Source organism: Mustela erminea, chromosome 3, assembly GCF_009829155.1.
Source record: "Mustela erminea isolate mMusErm1 chromosome 3, mMusErm1.Pri, whole genome shotgun sequence".
Taxonomy (NCBI): domain Eukaryota; kingdom Metazoa; phylum Chordata; class Mammalia; order Carnivora; family Mustelidae; genus Mustela; species Mustela erminea.
The window spans coordinates 100,225,336-100,239,981 of record NC_045616.1 but is presented as its reverse complement, the minus strand read 5'-3'; the positions used below and the strand labels follow the sequence as shown (position 1 = coordinate 100,239,981).

The window sequence follows — 14,646 nt, the reverse complement described above, 5'->3', positions numbered from 1 at the left end:
CCTATGGCAAACACCTTTATCACCTGGAGAACAGCACTTATGTGCAGTTTCTTTTGCCTTTAGTATTAATAGACTCCACTCATTTCCGCAGCTGTGTAGGTCCACACCTTTCCCTTTCTTCACCTTCAGTGAGGTTGTTTCATATATTTATAATACAATTAGATTCTTTTGTCGTAATTGGTGTTCCATCCTAGGATCCTCTGAACTTTTAAATGATCTTTTTAACTTCGTGCATTAAGATTCACTCTGCTATGAAGTTCCATGGGTTTTGACAAATGTATAGTGTCACGTATCCATTTGTCAGAGTTTTTACATTTGTTGTCCTGCCTAGAATACTCTTCCTGCATGTTTTTCCATGACTGGACCCTTATCTTTCATCAGTTTTCTGCTGAAATGTTAGCGCTTGTGGAGGCTTTCCTTGAACACTCAATCCAGAGGAATGTCCTAACCTAGAAAAGTGTTCATTTTATTTGCTCTATGTGTGTGGTTTGTTTTGTTCAGTCTGCCTCTGGTAGGATATAAACTTAATGAAAAAAGGAACTGTATTTGAACTGTATTTGTATACTGGATATCTACAATACTGGGGTGGTGAACATTTGTTGATAGATGAATAAGTAGTCCTGTCCTAGGTGTGTCCACATTGCTTGTTCCTAGTGCATGGCTTTAGTACTCATTAGTAGTGATGGAAAAGCAGGCTTATTCAGTTGGGCTTCCAGTTCACCCTGATTCACTACTTACGAAAGAGTTTTGCTTGCAGATTAGGTTAAGTGTTTCAGTATATCGAAGATGCATTTTTTTTTCTCTCCTATAATGTCTGTAACTCTTTTTTTAAATTAGTAAGTGACATACAGTATAATCTCTCGTTGTTTGTAGCACTGTACAGTACCATGAATTGCCCAGCCCAGTGTATATTAGAATTCATTAAGAAGCTTTTAAAAAAAAAAAAATTCCCAGACTTCACATCTGACCTACCTTTAGGAAAATTCTGCAAATTTATGTTTTTAACACCCAGCTTAGCATCTAGTCAGAAGTTTTGGGTATTTTAAAGCCCTAGGGTATTAATATACAATGAGATCTTGTGAGACTGTCTGGAGGATTTCGGTTTATAGCTACAGTCATCAAAGCGTATACAAAAAGGTCTTTTTAAATAATTAATTAATTTTTAAAGATTTTATTTATTTATTTGACTGACAGAGATCACAAGTAGGCAGAGAGGCAGGCAGGGGTGGGGGGAGCAGGCTCCCTGCTGAGCAGAGAGCCTAATGCGGGACTGGATCCCAGGACCCTGAGATCATGACCTGGGCCGAAGGCAGAAGCTTAACCCACTGAGCTACCCAGACATCCCGGTCTTTTTAATTTAGACTAACTTTTTCTGTAACCTTTTAGGTCCTTACTGTGTACTAAGTAACTACTTCTGTAACTTTTTAAATTCTTACTGTGTGCTATAGATACATTCCAGACACTGCTCTCAAGGCATCTGTATGTTCTAATAAGGCAATAAAGTGAGTATAAATAATCATAATAGAAGGCAGAAAATAATACCTAGATAAGAGAGATAGAAAACAATTTAAAGCAGTGACTGGGGCACCTGGGTGGCTCAGTTGGTTAAGTGTCTGTCTTTGGCTCAGGTCATGATCCTAGAGTCCCAGGATAGAGTCCCACATCAGTCTCCAGACTCAGTGGGAAATCTGCTTCTCCCTCTGACCCTGCCCCCTCTCCTGTTCTCTCACTCCCTCTCTTATTCTCTCTCTCAAATAAATAAATAAAATCTTCTTTAAATAAAGGCAGCTTGGCCATTCACCCAGAGAAGAAGGTGAAAGTGGAGTTTCATTTTTAATGACAGTGTATAGAGAGGAGGGAAAACCCTGGATATCCCAGTCTCCTGCAGAAGGTCTTGAGGAAATTGGAAGTTAAGGGGGGGCCTATTAAAAGTCAGTAGGCAGGGACACCTGGGTGGCTCAGTTCGTTGGTCATCTGCCTTCAGCTCAGGTAATGATCTCAGGGTCCTGGGATAGATGAGTCATGCATCAGGCTTCCTACTCAGCAGGCAGCCCACTTCTCCCTCTGCCTCTCCCCCTGCTCATTTTCTCTCTCTCTCTCTCTCTCTCTGAAATAAATAAATAAATAAATAAATGTGTGTGTGTGTGTATTTTTTTTTTTTTAAAAAGAAGGCAGTAGCCAAATTGATGAAAGGCCTAGAATGGTCAGAAACTAAAGGCTAGACTGTTAGAGCTGTCAAAGTCAGTGTTTCTTTGTTTTTGAAGAGGGCACATGGGGGCAGAGAGAGAGAGAATCTTAAGTACGCTCCACACCCAGGGCGGAGTCTGATGGTGGGGCTCAATCTTATGATCTGAGTTGGACTCTAAAGCAACTGAGCCACCCAGGCATCCCACAGCCAGTGGATCTAATTAATAGAGCTTTATAGTAATTAACAGAACTTAACAATTTTAATTTTGTAACTTGAATAGTATTTTATTTTTTTGACAGAGATCACAAGTAGGCAGAGAGGCAGGCAGAGAGAGAGGAGGAAGCAGGCTCTTGGCTGAGCGGAGAGCCTGATGCAGGGCTTGATCCCAGGACCTGGAACTCCAACCATAAACACTTTTTCTTATCAAAATTTATATACTAGTGGGTTTTTTTTTTTAAACATCTGCATAACTAAATAATTCAGACTTAGGTTTTTTTATTTATTTGTTTTTTATAAGATTTATTTATTTATTTGACAGAAACAGCAAGCAAGGGAACACAAGCAGGGGGAGTGGAAGAGGGAGAAGCAGGCTTCCTACTGAGCAGGGAGTATAATGCGGGGCTCAATCCCAGGACCCTGAGATCATGACCTGAGCCAAAGGCAGATGCTTAACGACTGAGCCACCCAGGTGTCCAAGGGTTTTTTTTTTTTTTTTTTTAAGGTCTAGAAAGGACAACCAGTCCAAATTAAGCCCCTTATGGTGTGCATAAAAGAAGCTAAAATCTTTTAGAATTAAATCCTAAAGAGTTAAAATGTGTCTGGTCCATTTTTACAGGGTACAGCATCAAGGCAAGAACCTCAGGCTCCTTCAGGAGTCCATATTACCACATTATTGTGAGGTTGAGATCAGTCTCTTTCTCCTGCTGCTTGCTGGTTGTTAAGAGAAATTTCTTTAGAATAGAGACTCTGGCGCGCCTGGGTGACTCAGTGGGTTGAGCCGCTGCCTTCGGCTCAGGTCATGATCTCAGGGTCCTGGGATCGAGTCCCGCATCGGGCTCTCTGCTCAGCAGGGGGCCTGCTTCCCTTCATTTCTCTCTGCCTGCCTCTTTGCCTGCTTGTGATCTCTCTCTGTCAAATAAATAAATAAAAATCTTTAAAAAAAAAGTTACTAAAAAAAAAAGAATAGAGACTCTATCTCTTGGGCATAGTAAGTAGTACAGAGAATAGATAATAGCAATAGACATTTGTTATGTGAAAGGATGGATGGATAGATGGATTTGGCTTTTGTATTAGACCTCAGAGGAAGTCTAGGATTTAGCCCGCTGGAAATTCTGGTCATTAGAACATATGAACTGTTAGATTTATTAAGTATTGGCACATCTAAAGGGAAATAGAAAATAACCTAGAAAGCTAGGCTGGGGCCGTGTAATACAAACACTTGAATGGCAGGCTTAGCGTTTTGGAATTTACTATGCAATCAACTGAAAAGTTTTGAGGAGAGGAGTAATACACATACATGCATGTACATGTGCACACACAGGCAGAGTTAGAAGGAGAGAGAAAATGATGATTTGACAATTCAGTTGAAGGGTTATAAGAGCTTGATTAAAGATGCTGGATCTGAGAATAGAAATGTGGTTATAGATATAATACAGAAAATGGTTAGAACTTGATTGCTGACGAAGTGTGGAGTTAAGACATAGAGTACTCAAAAATGAGGCTGAGGTTCCCAAGATCATCTTTGCCTGTGTGAATGTATGGGTGTGTGTGTGTGCGCGCGTATGTGTATATGTGTGTGTGTGTGTGTATATATATATATATACACATACATATATATATATTTTCTTAAGTTTTATATATCTGAGAGAGAAATTGAGAGAGAGAAGGAGCAGGGGAAGGGGCAGAGGGAGAGAGAAAAGCAGACTCCCCACTGAGCAGGGAGCCTGATGTGGGGCTCAATCTTAGGACAGGATCATGACCTTGAGCTGAAGGCAGATGCTTAACTGACCCAGGCACCCCACCAGTATATTTTGGAGGGTGATGACATTAATACATGTAGTGGTTTTATTTTTTATTTTTATTTTTAATTTGACAGACAGAGATCATAAGTAGGCAGAGAAGCAGGCAGAGAGAGGAAAGCAGGCTCCCTGCTGAGCAGAGAGCCCAATGCAGGGCTCGATCCCAGGACCCTGGGATCATGACCTGAGCCAAAGGCAGAGGCTTTAACCCACTGAGCCACGGCGCCCCTATCATGTAGTGGTTTTAAATGATGCATGTGAGATACTGATGCCACAGCTTGGCGGATGTGTTGAATAGGCTATTGGAAGTATGCTGCTGAACTTCAGAAGAGATGGCAGGCCCAGCGATTAAATTAGGAGTCATCTGGGGCACCTGGGTGTCTCAGTGGGTTAAAGCCTCTGCCTTGAGCTCAGGTCAGGGTCCTGGGATTGAGCCCCACATTGGGCTCTCTTCTCAGCAGGGAGCCTGCTTCCCCCTCTCTCTCTGCCTGCCTCTCTGCCTGCTTGTGATCTCTGTCAAATAAATAAAATCTTTTTTTAAAAAAAATAAATAAATAAATTAGGAGTCATCTAAGTAGAAAGGGTGGTTGAAGACTAAGGATCAAATGAGATTGCCAGTGGAACACCTGGGTGGCTTAGTTGGTTAAGTGTCTGACTTGTGGTTTGGGTTTAGGTCATGATTTCAGGGTCATGAGATTGAGCCCCATGTCGGGCTCTGTGCTCAGCATGGGGTCAGCTCAGATTCTCTCTCCCTTTTTACTCCCCTGTTACCTCTCCGTAAGTAAGTAAAATAAACAAACATAAAGTAAAATAAGATAAAATAAAATAAAATCTTTAAATGAGATTGCCAGGATGGGGTAGGTATAGAGAGATGAAAACCGGGGATGCATCTTTAGGGAAATGCCATTTAGAGGGGTGGCAGAAGAGGAGCCAGAGAAGGAACAAAGTGAAATCGGAGAACAGTCCAAGGAGAAGGGAAAATACTTATTATAGGGAAACCTATGAATAACAGATTCAGTTTTACACAGTTCATATTCTAAGCTAGGTTATATGCCAGTAGGTAAAATGATGTAAGTTATTGGAAGGCATTACATTTTGCAGGAAACCTATGTTATTTTTTTATTATGTATTATAAACAGAACTGTTGTTGAACATTAAAGAATATTTTGCTGGACCCAGTGGTTGAAGGAATCTTTAATTTTTTAAACTTCAGTTTGAGAGGAGAAACTGATTTTAATCAGTAGTCATTTAATTGAAAGCCCTGAAGTTTTAAAGGGTAAGAAACTTTCCTTTTTTTATTTTCCTATGGAAGTAATACCTGCTATAAAAGACTAGATAAATTTTTTTTAAAAGATTTTTATTTATTTATTTGACACACAGAGATCACAAGTAGGCAGAGAGGCAGGCAGGTGGGGGTGGGGGGGAGCAGGCTCCCTGCTGAGCAGAGAGCCCTATGTGGGGCTCAATGCCAGGACCCTGGGATCATGACACCAAAGGCAGAGGCTTTAACCCACTGAGCCACCCAAGTGCCCCCTAGATAAATTCTGAATAGTGACATTTTTACCATACTTGAACATCTGTCTTCAATACTTTTCAGTGTAGTTTCCCAGCAGCATTAAGTATAAAAGGTAAAAATATATATTTACTGTTGGTTTCTCCCTAAGTAACTTTTTGGTTTTTCCTTCTTTTCAGGATCTGACTGGCATAGAATCTATGGATCAATGTCGCCATACCTTGGAACAGCATAACTGGAACATAGAGGTATAGTAAGATTCATTCTGAGCTTATTTCTTTTCTCCTGGTTTGATAATGAACCAAAGACATGTATTTTTTCACAGCAGGAGTCCTTTCTCCTCATAGTTTTGTTTTAATTTACAACTCTTTAGTCTTTAAAAATAAATGTGTTGGGAAAGGTAAAAATTATGATCAAAGTCTGTTACAATCTTTTATAAGATGGTGATGAGATCCCTCTGTATAGTTCCCCTCTCAATTTTTTCAGTGACTCTTGAGGAAAACTCGATTTTTATATATTTGGTTTGTAACCAAATACCTTTTTTTTTTTTTTTTTTTTTAATTTTTATTTATTTGACAGAGAGAGATCACAAGTAGGCAGAGAGGCAGGCAGAGAGAGAGAGAGGAGGAAGCAGGCTCCCTGCCAAGCAGAGAGCCCGATGCGGGACTCGATCCCAGGACCCTGAGATCATGACCTGAGCCGAAGGCAGCAGCTTAACCCACTGAGCCACCCAGGCGCCCTGTAACCAAATACCTTAATATGAACTTTCTTATTACATATTTTATAGCTTATTCTTTTGGATTTTCTAGGTAGCTCTGTCATCTGCAACTCAGTGATTTTTTTTTTCCATATATAGATCTTCTGTTTCTTCTACTTGATCATTGAATTTCTAGAACTTCATAAACAGTGTCACTTAATAATGGTAATAGTAAACATTGTCCTCACTATAATGCCTCTAATGTTTTGTTATCGAGTGTGATGTTGTTTTGACCTAAGTCACTAGAAATTAAGCTCCATGAGAGCTTTTGGTTTTGCTGACTGCCGTCTAATGGCATCTGAAACATTCTAGAGGGGTGCCTGGGTGGCACAGTCGTTAAGTGTCTGCCTTTGGCTTAGGTTATGATCCGAGGATCCTGGGATCGAGCCCCATATCAGGCTCCCTGCTCGGCTAGAAGCCTCCTTCTCCCTCTCCCACTCCCCCCGCTTGTGTTCCTGCTCTCACTGTCTCTCTGTCAAATAAATAAAATCTTTAAAAAAAATTATAGCATGTCATAGGCTGTCAATAAATATCTGCCTACTATCTTCCAATCTTAGTCTATTCAGAAGATCTCTGTTGAGATTACTACGTTTTAATTATAGTATGTTATTTGAATAGTGTGCTAGATTTATGAAAATATATTCCTAAATGATATTTAGTTATTTAGCACATTTTTAAGCAATGAAGTTCTAGGCTCTGTTACTATACCAAAGAACAAGACTAAAATCCTACTCTCAGGGAGCTTAATTCTAGATAATTTTAATTCGTAATAAATGCTGTGAATGAGTATAGGAAATGTCACAGGAACTCTTGAGTTTTTTTAAATAGGGTGGTGAAGTAAGGTGTTTCTGAGGTGGCTATATTTGAGCTGACACCTGAATGATGAAAAGGGATGGTGAATGTGAACATTTGGGGCAGAGAATGCATTTTAGGCTGAAGAAATGATGTTGCTCTGTATAATTTTGTGCTATTTCCTTGTTAAAATTTTTATTTCAAGTATGTGCTGACTTTGTAAGATGACTGTCTTGATAAGATGAATCAGGAATGGTACATAGCATAGATTTGAAAGAAAGTACTTCAAAATTTGTTTCTGTCAGTTCTCTATTAATTTTTTCATGTTTTCCCCATCCATAATTTCTTTGCTACATCTTTCTTTTTTTTTTTTTTTTTAGTTTATTTAAATTCAGTTAATTAACGCATAAAGTATTATTGATTTCAGAGGTAGAGGTCAGTGATTCATTAGCCTTATGTAATACCAGGGCTCATGATGTCATGCGCCCTCCTTAATGTCCATCCTGCAGTTAACCCATCCTCCTGCCTTCCTCCCTTCCAGCAATCCTGTTTGTTTCCTATGATTGAGTCTCTTATGGTTTGTCTCCCTCTCTGATTTTGTCTTTTTATTTTTCCCTCTCTTCCCCTATAATCCACTGTTTTGTTTCGTAAATTCCACGTTTGAGTGAAATCATATTTCTCTGATTGACTTCTTTTGCTTAGCATAATACCCTCTACTTCCATCCTCATCATTACAAAAGGCAAGATTTTTTATTTTTTGATGGCTAAGTAGTATTCCATTATATATATATAAAATATATGAATTATATATATACACACACACACATACACATGCTACTTCTTTATCCATTTATCTGTCGATGGATATCTGGCCTCTTTTTGTAGTTCAGCTGTTGTGGACATTGTTGCTATAAACATTGGGGTGCAGGTATCCCTTCAGATCACTACATTTGTGTCTTTGGGGTAAATACCCAGTCGTGCAGTTACAGGATCATAAGGGCAGCTCTATTTTCAACTTTCAACTCTATACTATTTTCCAGAGTAGCTGCACCAGCTTGCATTCCCACAACAGTATAAGAGGATTCCCCTTTCTCTGCATGTTCTCTCGCCAACATCTATCATTTCCTGACTTGTTAATTTTAGCCATTCTGACTGGTGTGAGGTTGCTACATCTTCCTTCATAAAGCTTACTTAGGAGATGCTTTTTTCTTAGAGATTTTCAAATTTTTTTTTTAGCGTAGGCTATACAAAGTAGCATATCTTTTTTCTCTCTTTGTCCTGTTCGCCCCTCTTCTCATTGTTGGTTCTTTTTTTTTCTTTTTGTCAGAGAGGGAGAGAGCACGTGTGCGTGCGCACACAAGCAGGGGGAGTGGCAGACAGAGGGAGAAGGAGAAGCAGACTCCCCTCTGAGCAAGGAGCCTGATGCAGGACTTGACCCTGGGATCATGACCTGAGCTGAAGGCAGATGGTTAACCGACTGAGTCACCCCATTGTTTTTTTTTTGTTTGTTTGTTTGTTTGTTTTAAAATTTTATTTATTTATTTATTTATTTGAGAAAGAGTAAGAGAGAGCTCTTGAGCACAAACAGGTGGGCAAAAGGAGAGAGTGAAGCAAACTCCCCACTGAGCAGGGAGCCCAGCGCTGGCCTTGATCCCAGGACACCAATATCGTGACCTGAGCAGAGGTCAGAGGTCAGAGACCTGAGCCACCCAGGAAGCCCTCATTGTTTTTATTGTTTTCCTTTTTAAAAAAGGACACTTGGTGGAGATTGGTTTATTTTATTATTTGTTTGGTTTATAAAAAGCTCTTGTATTTATCAGTTCTTTCTGGTTTTGTTTGTTTTGTTTTTGTTTTTTTTATTTAAGAAAAATCTGGAGTGCCTATGTGGCTCAGTCAGTTACGCATCTGCCTTCTGCTCAGATCCTGATTCCAGGGTCCTTGGATTGAGCCCCAGATCTGGCTCCCTGCTCAGTGGGGAGCCTTCTTCTCCCTCTCTCTCTGCCACTCTCCCTAGCTATTCACACTCTCTCTCTCTCTCTCAAATAATAAAATCTTTTTTAAAAAGAAAAAAAAATCTACATGCTTTTGTATATTTATATTCTTTTACTTAACATCTTGATTTGATTTTTATAGCTTGGTTTATTTATGTTCTTTCTTGCATTTAAGTCTATGAATTTTCTTCTGAAAATAGCCTTTTAAAGTTTAGATTTTTTTCTTTGACCCAGAAGTTATTTAGGAACATATTTGGAATTTTTAGTAGCTTGTTTTTTTGTTTTTTGTTTATCCTTTTCATATTAATCTTTCATTTTATTTCATATAGACATGTATTGAGGTCCTTGTGGCTTAATAATGTTCCATTAACATTATGAGATGTATTTTTAAGTTTTTAAAAAATTTTTTTAAAGATTTTCTTTATTTCGGGAATAGAAAGCTAGAGACAGAGGAAGAGCAGAGGGAGAGGGGAAAGGGGAAGGTCAGAGGGAGAGGGAGAAGCAGACTCCCTGCTGACCAGGGAGCCCAACATGGGACTCCATCCCAGGACCCTGAGATCTTGACCTGAGCCAAAGGCAGACATTTAACCAACTGAGCCACCCAGGTGCACCAAGATATATTTTTAACTTAATACTTTAAATTTAGAGAAAAATGTAGAGATAAGGTGAAAAGCCATGTACCTACCATCCAGCTCCTGATACCCAGGCATTTTGCAATCCTTGTTTTAAACTTTTTTTAAACAAATATGTATAAGACGATCAACAAAACTAAAAGGAACAGGAGAAGATATTTGCAAACAGTGTATCTGATAAAGGGTCAGTACCCAAAATCTATAAAGAATTTGTCAAACTTAGCACTCAGAAACCAAATAATCCACTTAAGAAATGGACAGAAGACATCCAGATGGCTAACAGACACATGAAAAGATGCTCAACATCATTCATCAAGTCAAAATCACGATGAGATACCACATCACACCTGTCAGAATGGCTAAAATGAACAACAAGAAAGAACAGGTGTTGGTGGGCATGCAGAGAAAGGGGAACCCTGTTGCACTGTTGGATGGGAATGCAAAGTGGTGCAGCCACTGTGGAAAATCATGGAGAGTCCTCATAAAGTTAAAAGTAGAACTACCCTGCAATTTAGCAGTTACACTATTAGGTATTTACCTGAAGGATACAAAAATACAGATTCCAGGGCGCCTGGGTGGCTCATTGGGTTGAAGCCTCTGCCTTCGGCTCGGGTCATGATCCCAGGGTCCTGGGATCGAGCCCCACGTCGGGCTCTCTGCTCGGTGGGGAGCCTGCTTCCTCCTCTCTCTCTCTCTGCCTGCCTCTCTGCCTGCCTCTCTGCCTACTTGTAATCTCTGCCTGTCAAATAAATAAATAAATAAATAAATAATCTTAAAAAAAAAAAAACAGATTCCATGGAGTACATGCACCCCAGTGTTTATAGCAGCATTGTATATATATGGCAGAATTATCAACAGTAGCCCAAATGGCCATCAGCTGATGAATGGATAAAGAAGATGTATGTGTGTACACACACACACACACACACACACACACACACACACACACACACAGTGGAATATTGCTCAGCCAACAAAAGGAATGAAATCTTGCCATTAGCAATGATGTGGATGAAACTAGAATATATTACGTTAAGCAAAGTAAGTCAGAGAATGATAGATATCATATGATTTCACTCACATGTGGAATTTAAGGAAAAAAACGGATGAACATGTGGAAGCGGCAAAATTAGAGAGAGGGAAACAATCCATAAGAGACTCTCAATGGCTGAGAACAAACTGAGGGTTGCTGGAGGGAGGTGGGTGGGGGATGATCTAGATGGGTGAAGGGCATTAAGGGAGGGCATTTGTGATGAGCATTGGGTGTTACATGTAAGTGCTGAATCACTGAATTCTATTCCTGAAACTAATATTGCACTGTATAGTAACTAACTGGAATTAAAATAAAAATTTGAAAAGAAAAAAAATGTGTATATAAAAATATAAATGAAAAACTAGTAAAATAAACACATATGGGTAAAATCACACCCCATGTAAGTTGCTTGCATGTCATTCCTCTCCAACACCCGCACCTCCTTTCTTTTCCTTCTTTTTTAAGAAGTAATCGCTGTTGACAACTAGGTGGTTATCAAGGAATGTGTTTTTTGTTGGATAAAGATTTGGTGTCTGTATTCAATCAAGCTTATTTAACTGTATAATTAAAATCTGCTGTTTCCTGAGGCACCTGAGTGGTACGTCCGTTTAGCATCCAGCTCTTAGTTTTGGCTCAGGTCATGATCTTGGGGTTGTGGGATTGAGCTCCACATTGGATTTGTTTCTCACTGGTGATGTCTTTTTTTCTAATTACAAAAACAGTACATGTCTACCCCAAATTTAAGATACAGAGTTGATAAAGTTTAAAGTGAAAGTTCTTGGGGTGCCTGAGTGGCTCAGTTGGTAGAGCATCAGGCTGTGATTTCGGCTCAGGTCATTATCTTGGGGTGTGGGATTGAGCCCCACCCTGGGCCTGGAGCCTACTTGAGACTCTACCTCTGCCTGCTCCCAGTCATGTGTTCACGCTCTCTAAAAAAGATTTTTTTTTTAAAAAACTAGGCAGTGTCCAATGACATCTAATTTAACTGTTGCAATTTTAAGACTATGGGCTTAGGGGCCCTGGATGGCTCAGTTGGTTAAGCATCTGCTTTCAGCTCAGGTTATGATCTCAGGGTCCTGGGATTGAGCCCCATGCCAGGCTCCCTGCTCATCAGGGAGTCTGCTTTTCCCTCTCCCTCTGTTCCTCCCCTCTGGTCCTTTCTCTCTCTCAAATTAATAAAATCTTAAAAATAAATAAATAAAGTAAAAGTTCTTGGTAATCACACTTAAGATAACCATGTTTGATGTTTTAGTATATGTTCTTCCAGACCTTCATATATATGTAACTCGGCTTAGTGTACTGATAATATATGTATATATTTTTCCAGTGTTAATAACAAATATGTCAAAGAAATTCTAATCTTTAGTACATGCTGTGGAAAGGCAGGCCATGGTGCAGATAAACTATATTAATAAATTTTATGTTTTAGGGCTCCTGGGTGGCTCAGTGGGTTAAGCCTCTGCATGGTCTCAGGGTCCGGGGTCGAGGCCCGCATCCGGCTCTCTGCTCAGTGAGGAGCCTGCTTCCTCCTCTCTCTCTGCCTGCCTCTCTCCTACTTGGGATCTCTCTCTCTGTGTCCAATAAATAATAAAATCTTAAAAAAAAATACTATGCTTTATTCTTAGGGAGACACTTTCTAATTTTACACAGTTTGAATATTTGACACAGAAAGACAAGTGCCTGTTAGAGCTTTCTTGTAATATCTCTTATTATCAGATGATACTTTTTGCTTTAAATTCTACCTTGGTACATTAATATTGTTGCGCCTGCTTTTCTTTATTGATTTTTTAATTACCTGGCATAATGTTGACCATCCTTTAATAGGAAATGACTTATTATAATATTAAAAGCTTGTTGCAAAATACCTGTGTACATGTGCATACCCACACAGATAAAGAATTCCGAAAAGCATAAAGAAGAAAATCCTCTCCCTTAATTCCACTACTGGTATTAAGTTTTAGTGTATATCCTTTTGGACTTTTTATATTTATTTATATGACTGTAGATTGAAGTATAATTTTCTTGCTACACTAGTGGGATTATGCCATCTTTACAGTTTTTTTCACCTTAATCTATTTTAGTAACTCATAAAAATAACACATGAAATACGTTAAAATAATCCTGGCTTTAAAAAGTTTAAAGCCTAAGATGAAATATGAAAAAAATCCCAATCAGATCACATTTTTATTACAGTCTCTTAATCCTAAACCCCTAATAAAATAATATTAACATTTTTAAATTTGTTTCCAGATATTTTTATGCCTGTCTAAAAATTTATGTATATATTTCCCCCAAATAATCCAGAGGTTCTTGAACTTTTTCATGCCACTGTTTACACTTAAGAATTTGAGAACCTCCCTAGAGCTTGTTTATACTGGCTTTTATCAATTGATATCTATTACCGTATTACAAATTAAAACCAAAAAAATTTTTAGCTCATCTTAAAAATAAACCCATTACATGTTAACATAAATTTTTGCAAATCTCTTAAATGTCTAGCTTAATAGAGAAAAAAATCTGGATTTTCATCTGCGTTACCTTTAATCTGTTTTGATACATCACTTTAGTTGAAGTATGTGAAGAAAATCCAGTTTCACCCAATTATAGTTGAAAATGAGAAAAATACTTCAATAACCTTTCCATATAACCATGGTTGTTCTCTGATACATGGCAGTTTCTTAAAGTTAGCTGTGATACGGAATTTGAAACCATATGAAGGAACTTTTCACTCTTTTACATTGAAATCTATTGATCTTTCTTGCACTTGTTGTTGTTGTTTAGTTCTTACGAATGATTTTTTTTTTTTTAAAGATTTTTATTTATTTATTTGTCAGAGATCACAAGTAGACAGAGAGGCAGGCAGAGAGAGAGAAAGGGAAGCAGGCTTCCCGCTGAGCAGAGAACCCGATGCGGGGCTCGATCCCAGGACCCTGGGATCATGACCTGAGTTGAAGACAGAGGCTTCAACCCACTGAGCCACCCAGGCGCCCCGATGAATGATTTTTTTTTTTTAAGGTTTATTTATTTTAGAGCGAGAGTGCATATGTAAGCTAGGGTAAGGAGCAGAGGGGGAGGTTCAAGAAGACTCCACACTGAGCGTCGACCTCTCTTGGAGCTTGATCCCACAACCCTGAGATCATGAACCCAATTGAAATCAACAGTTGGATGCTCAGCTGACTGAGCCACCCAGGTGCCCCATAAATGTCCTTTTTATTTTTATTTATTTATATTTATTTTTTTTAAGATTTTATTTATTTATTTGACAGACAGAGATCACAAGTAGGCAGAGAGGCAGGCAGAGAGAGGGAAGCAGGCTCCCTGCTGAGCAGAGCCGGATGCGTTACTCGATCCCAGGACCCTGAGATCATGACCTGAGCCGAAGGCAGTGGCTTAACCCACTGAGCCACCCAGGCACCCTGAATGTCCTTTTTAAAGTAGTAGTTTGACATACAGTTTTCTGAGTGGCATCACTTTTCTTCAGTTCTTTTTTTTTTTTTTTTTTTTTTTTTTTTTTGAGGTCTGGCCTTAATTTTTATTTGTTTTACTTTAAGAATATTTTTTATTGAGGTGTAATTGATACATAACATTATATTCATTTCAGGTATACAACATAATGACTTGGTATTGTATATATTACAAAATGATTACTACAATAAGTCTGGTTAGTGTCTGTCAGCATACATAGTTACAGATTCTTTTTTCTTGTTACGAAACTTTTAAGT

The 14,646-nt window shown here is 38.8% G+C and overlaps 1 protein-coding gene across 1 annotated transcript in view; it reads left to right on the top strand.

Annotated features, from left to right (window-relative positions):
- FAF2 (Fas associated factor family member 2) overlaps positions 1 to 14,646 on the top strand; it is a 68,852-nt gene that overhangs the window by 31,900 nt on the left and 22,306 nt on the right. The window contains exon 2 of the mRNA XM_032336957.1: positions 5,899 to 5,967. Coding sequence (XP_032192848.1) covers positions 5,899 to 5,967 — 69 coding nt within the window. The remainder of the gene's footprint in view (positions 1 to 5,898; positions 5,968 to 14,646) is intronic.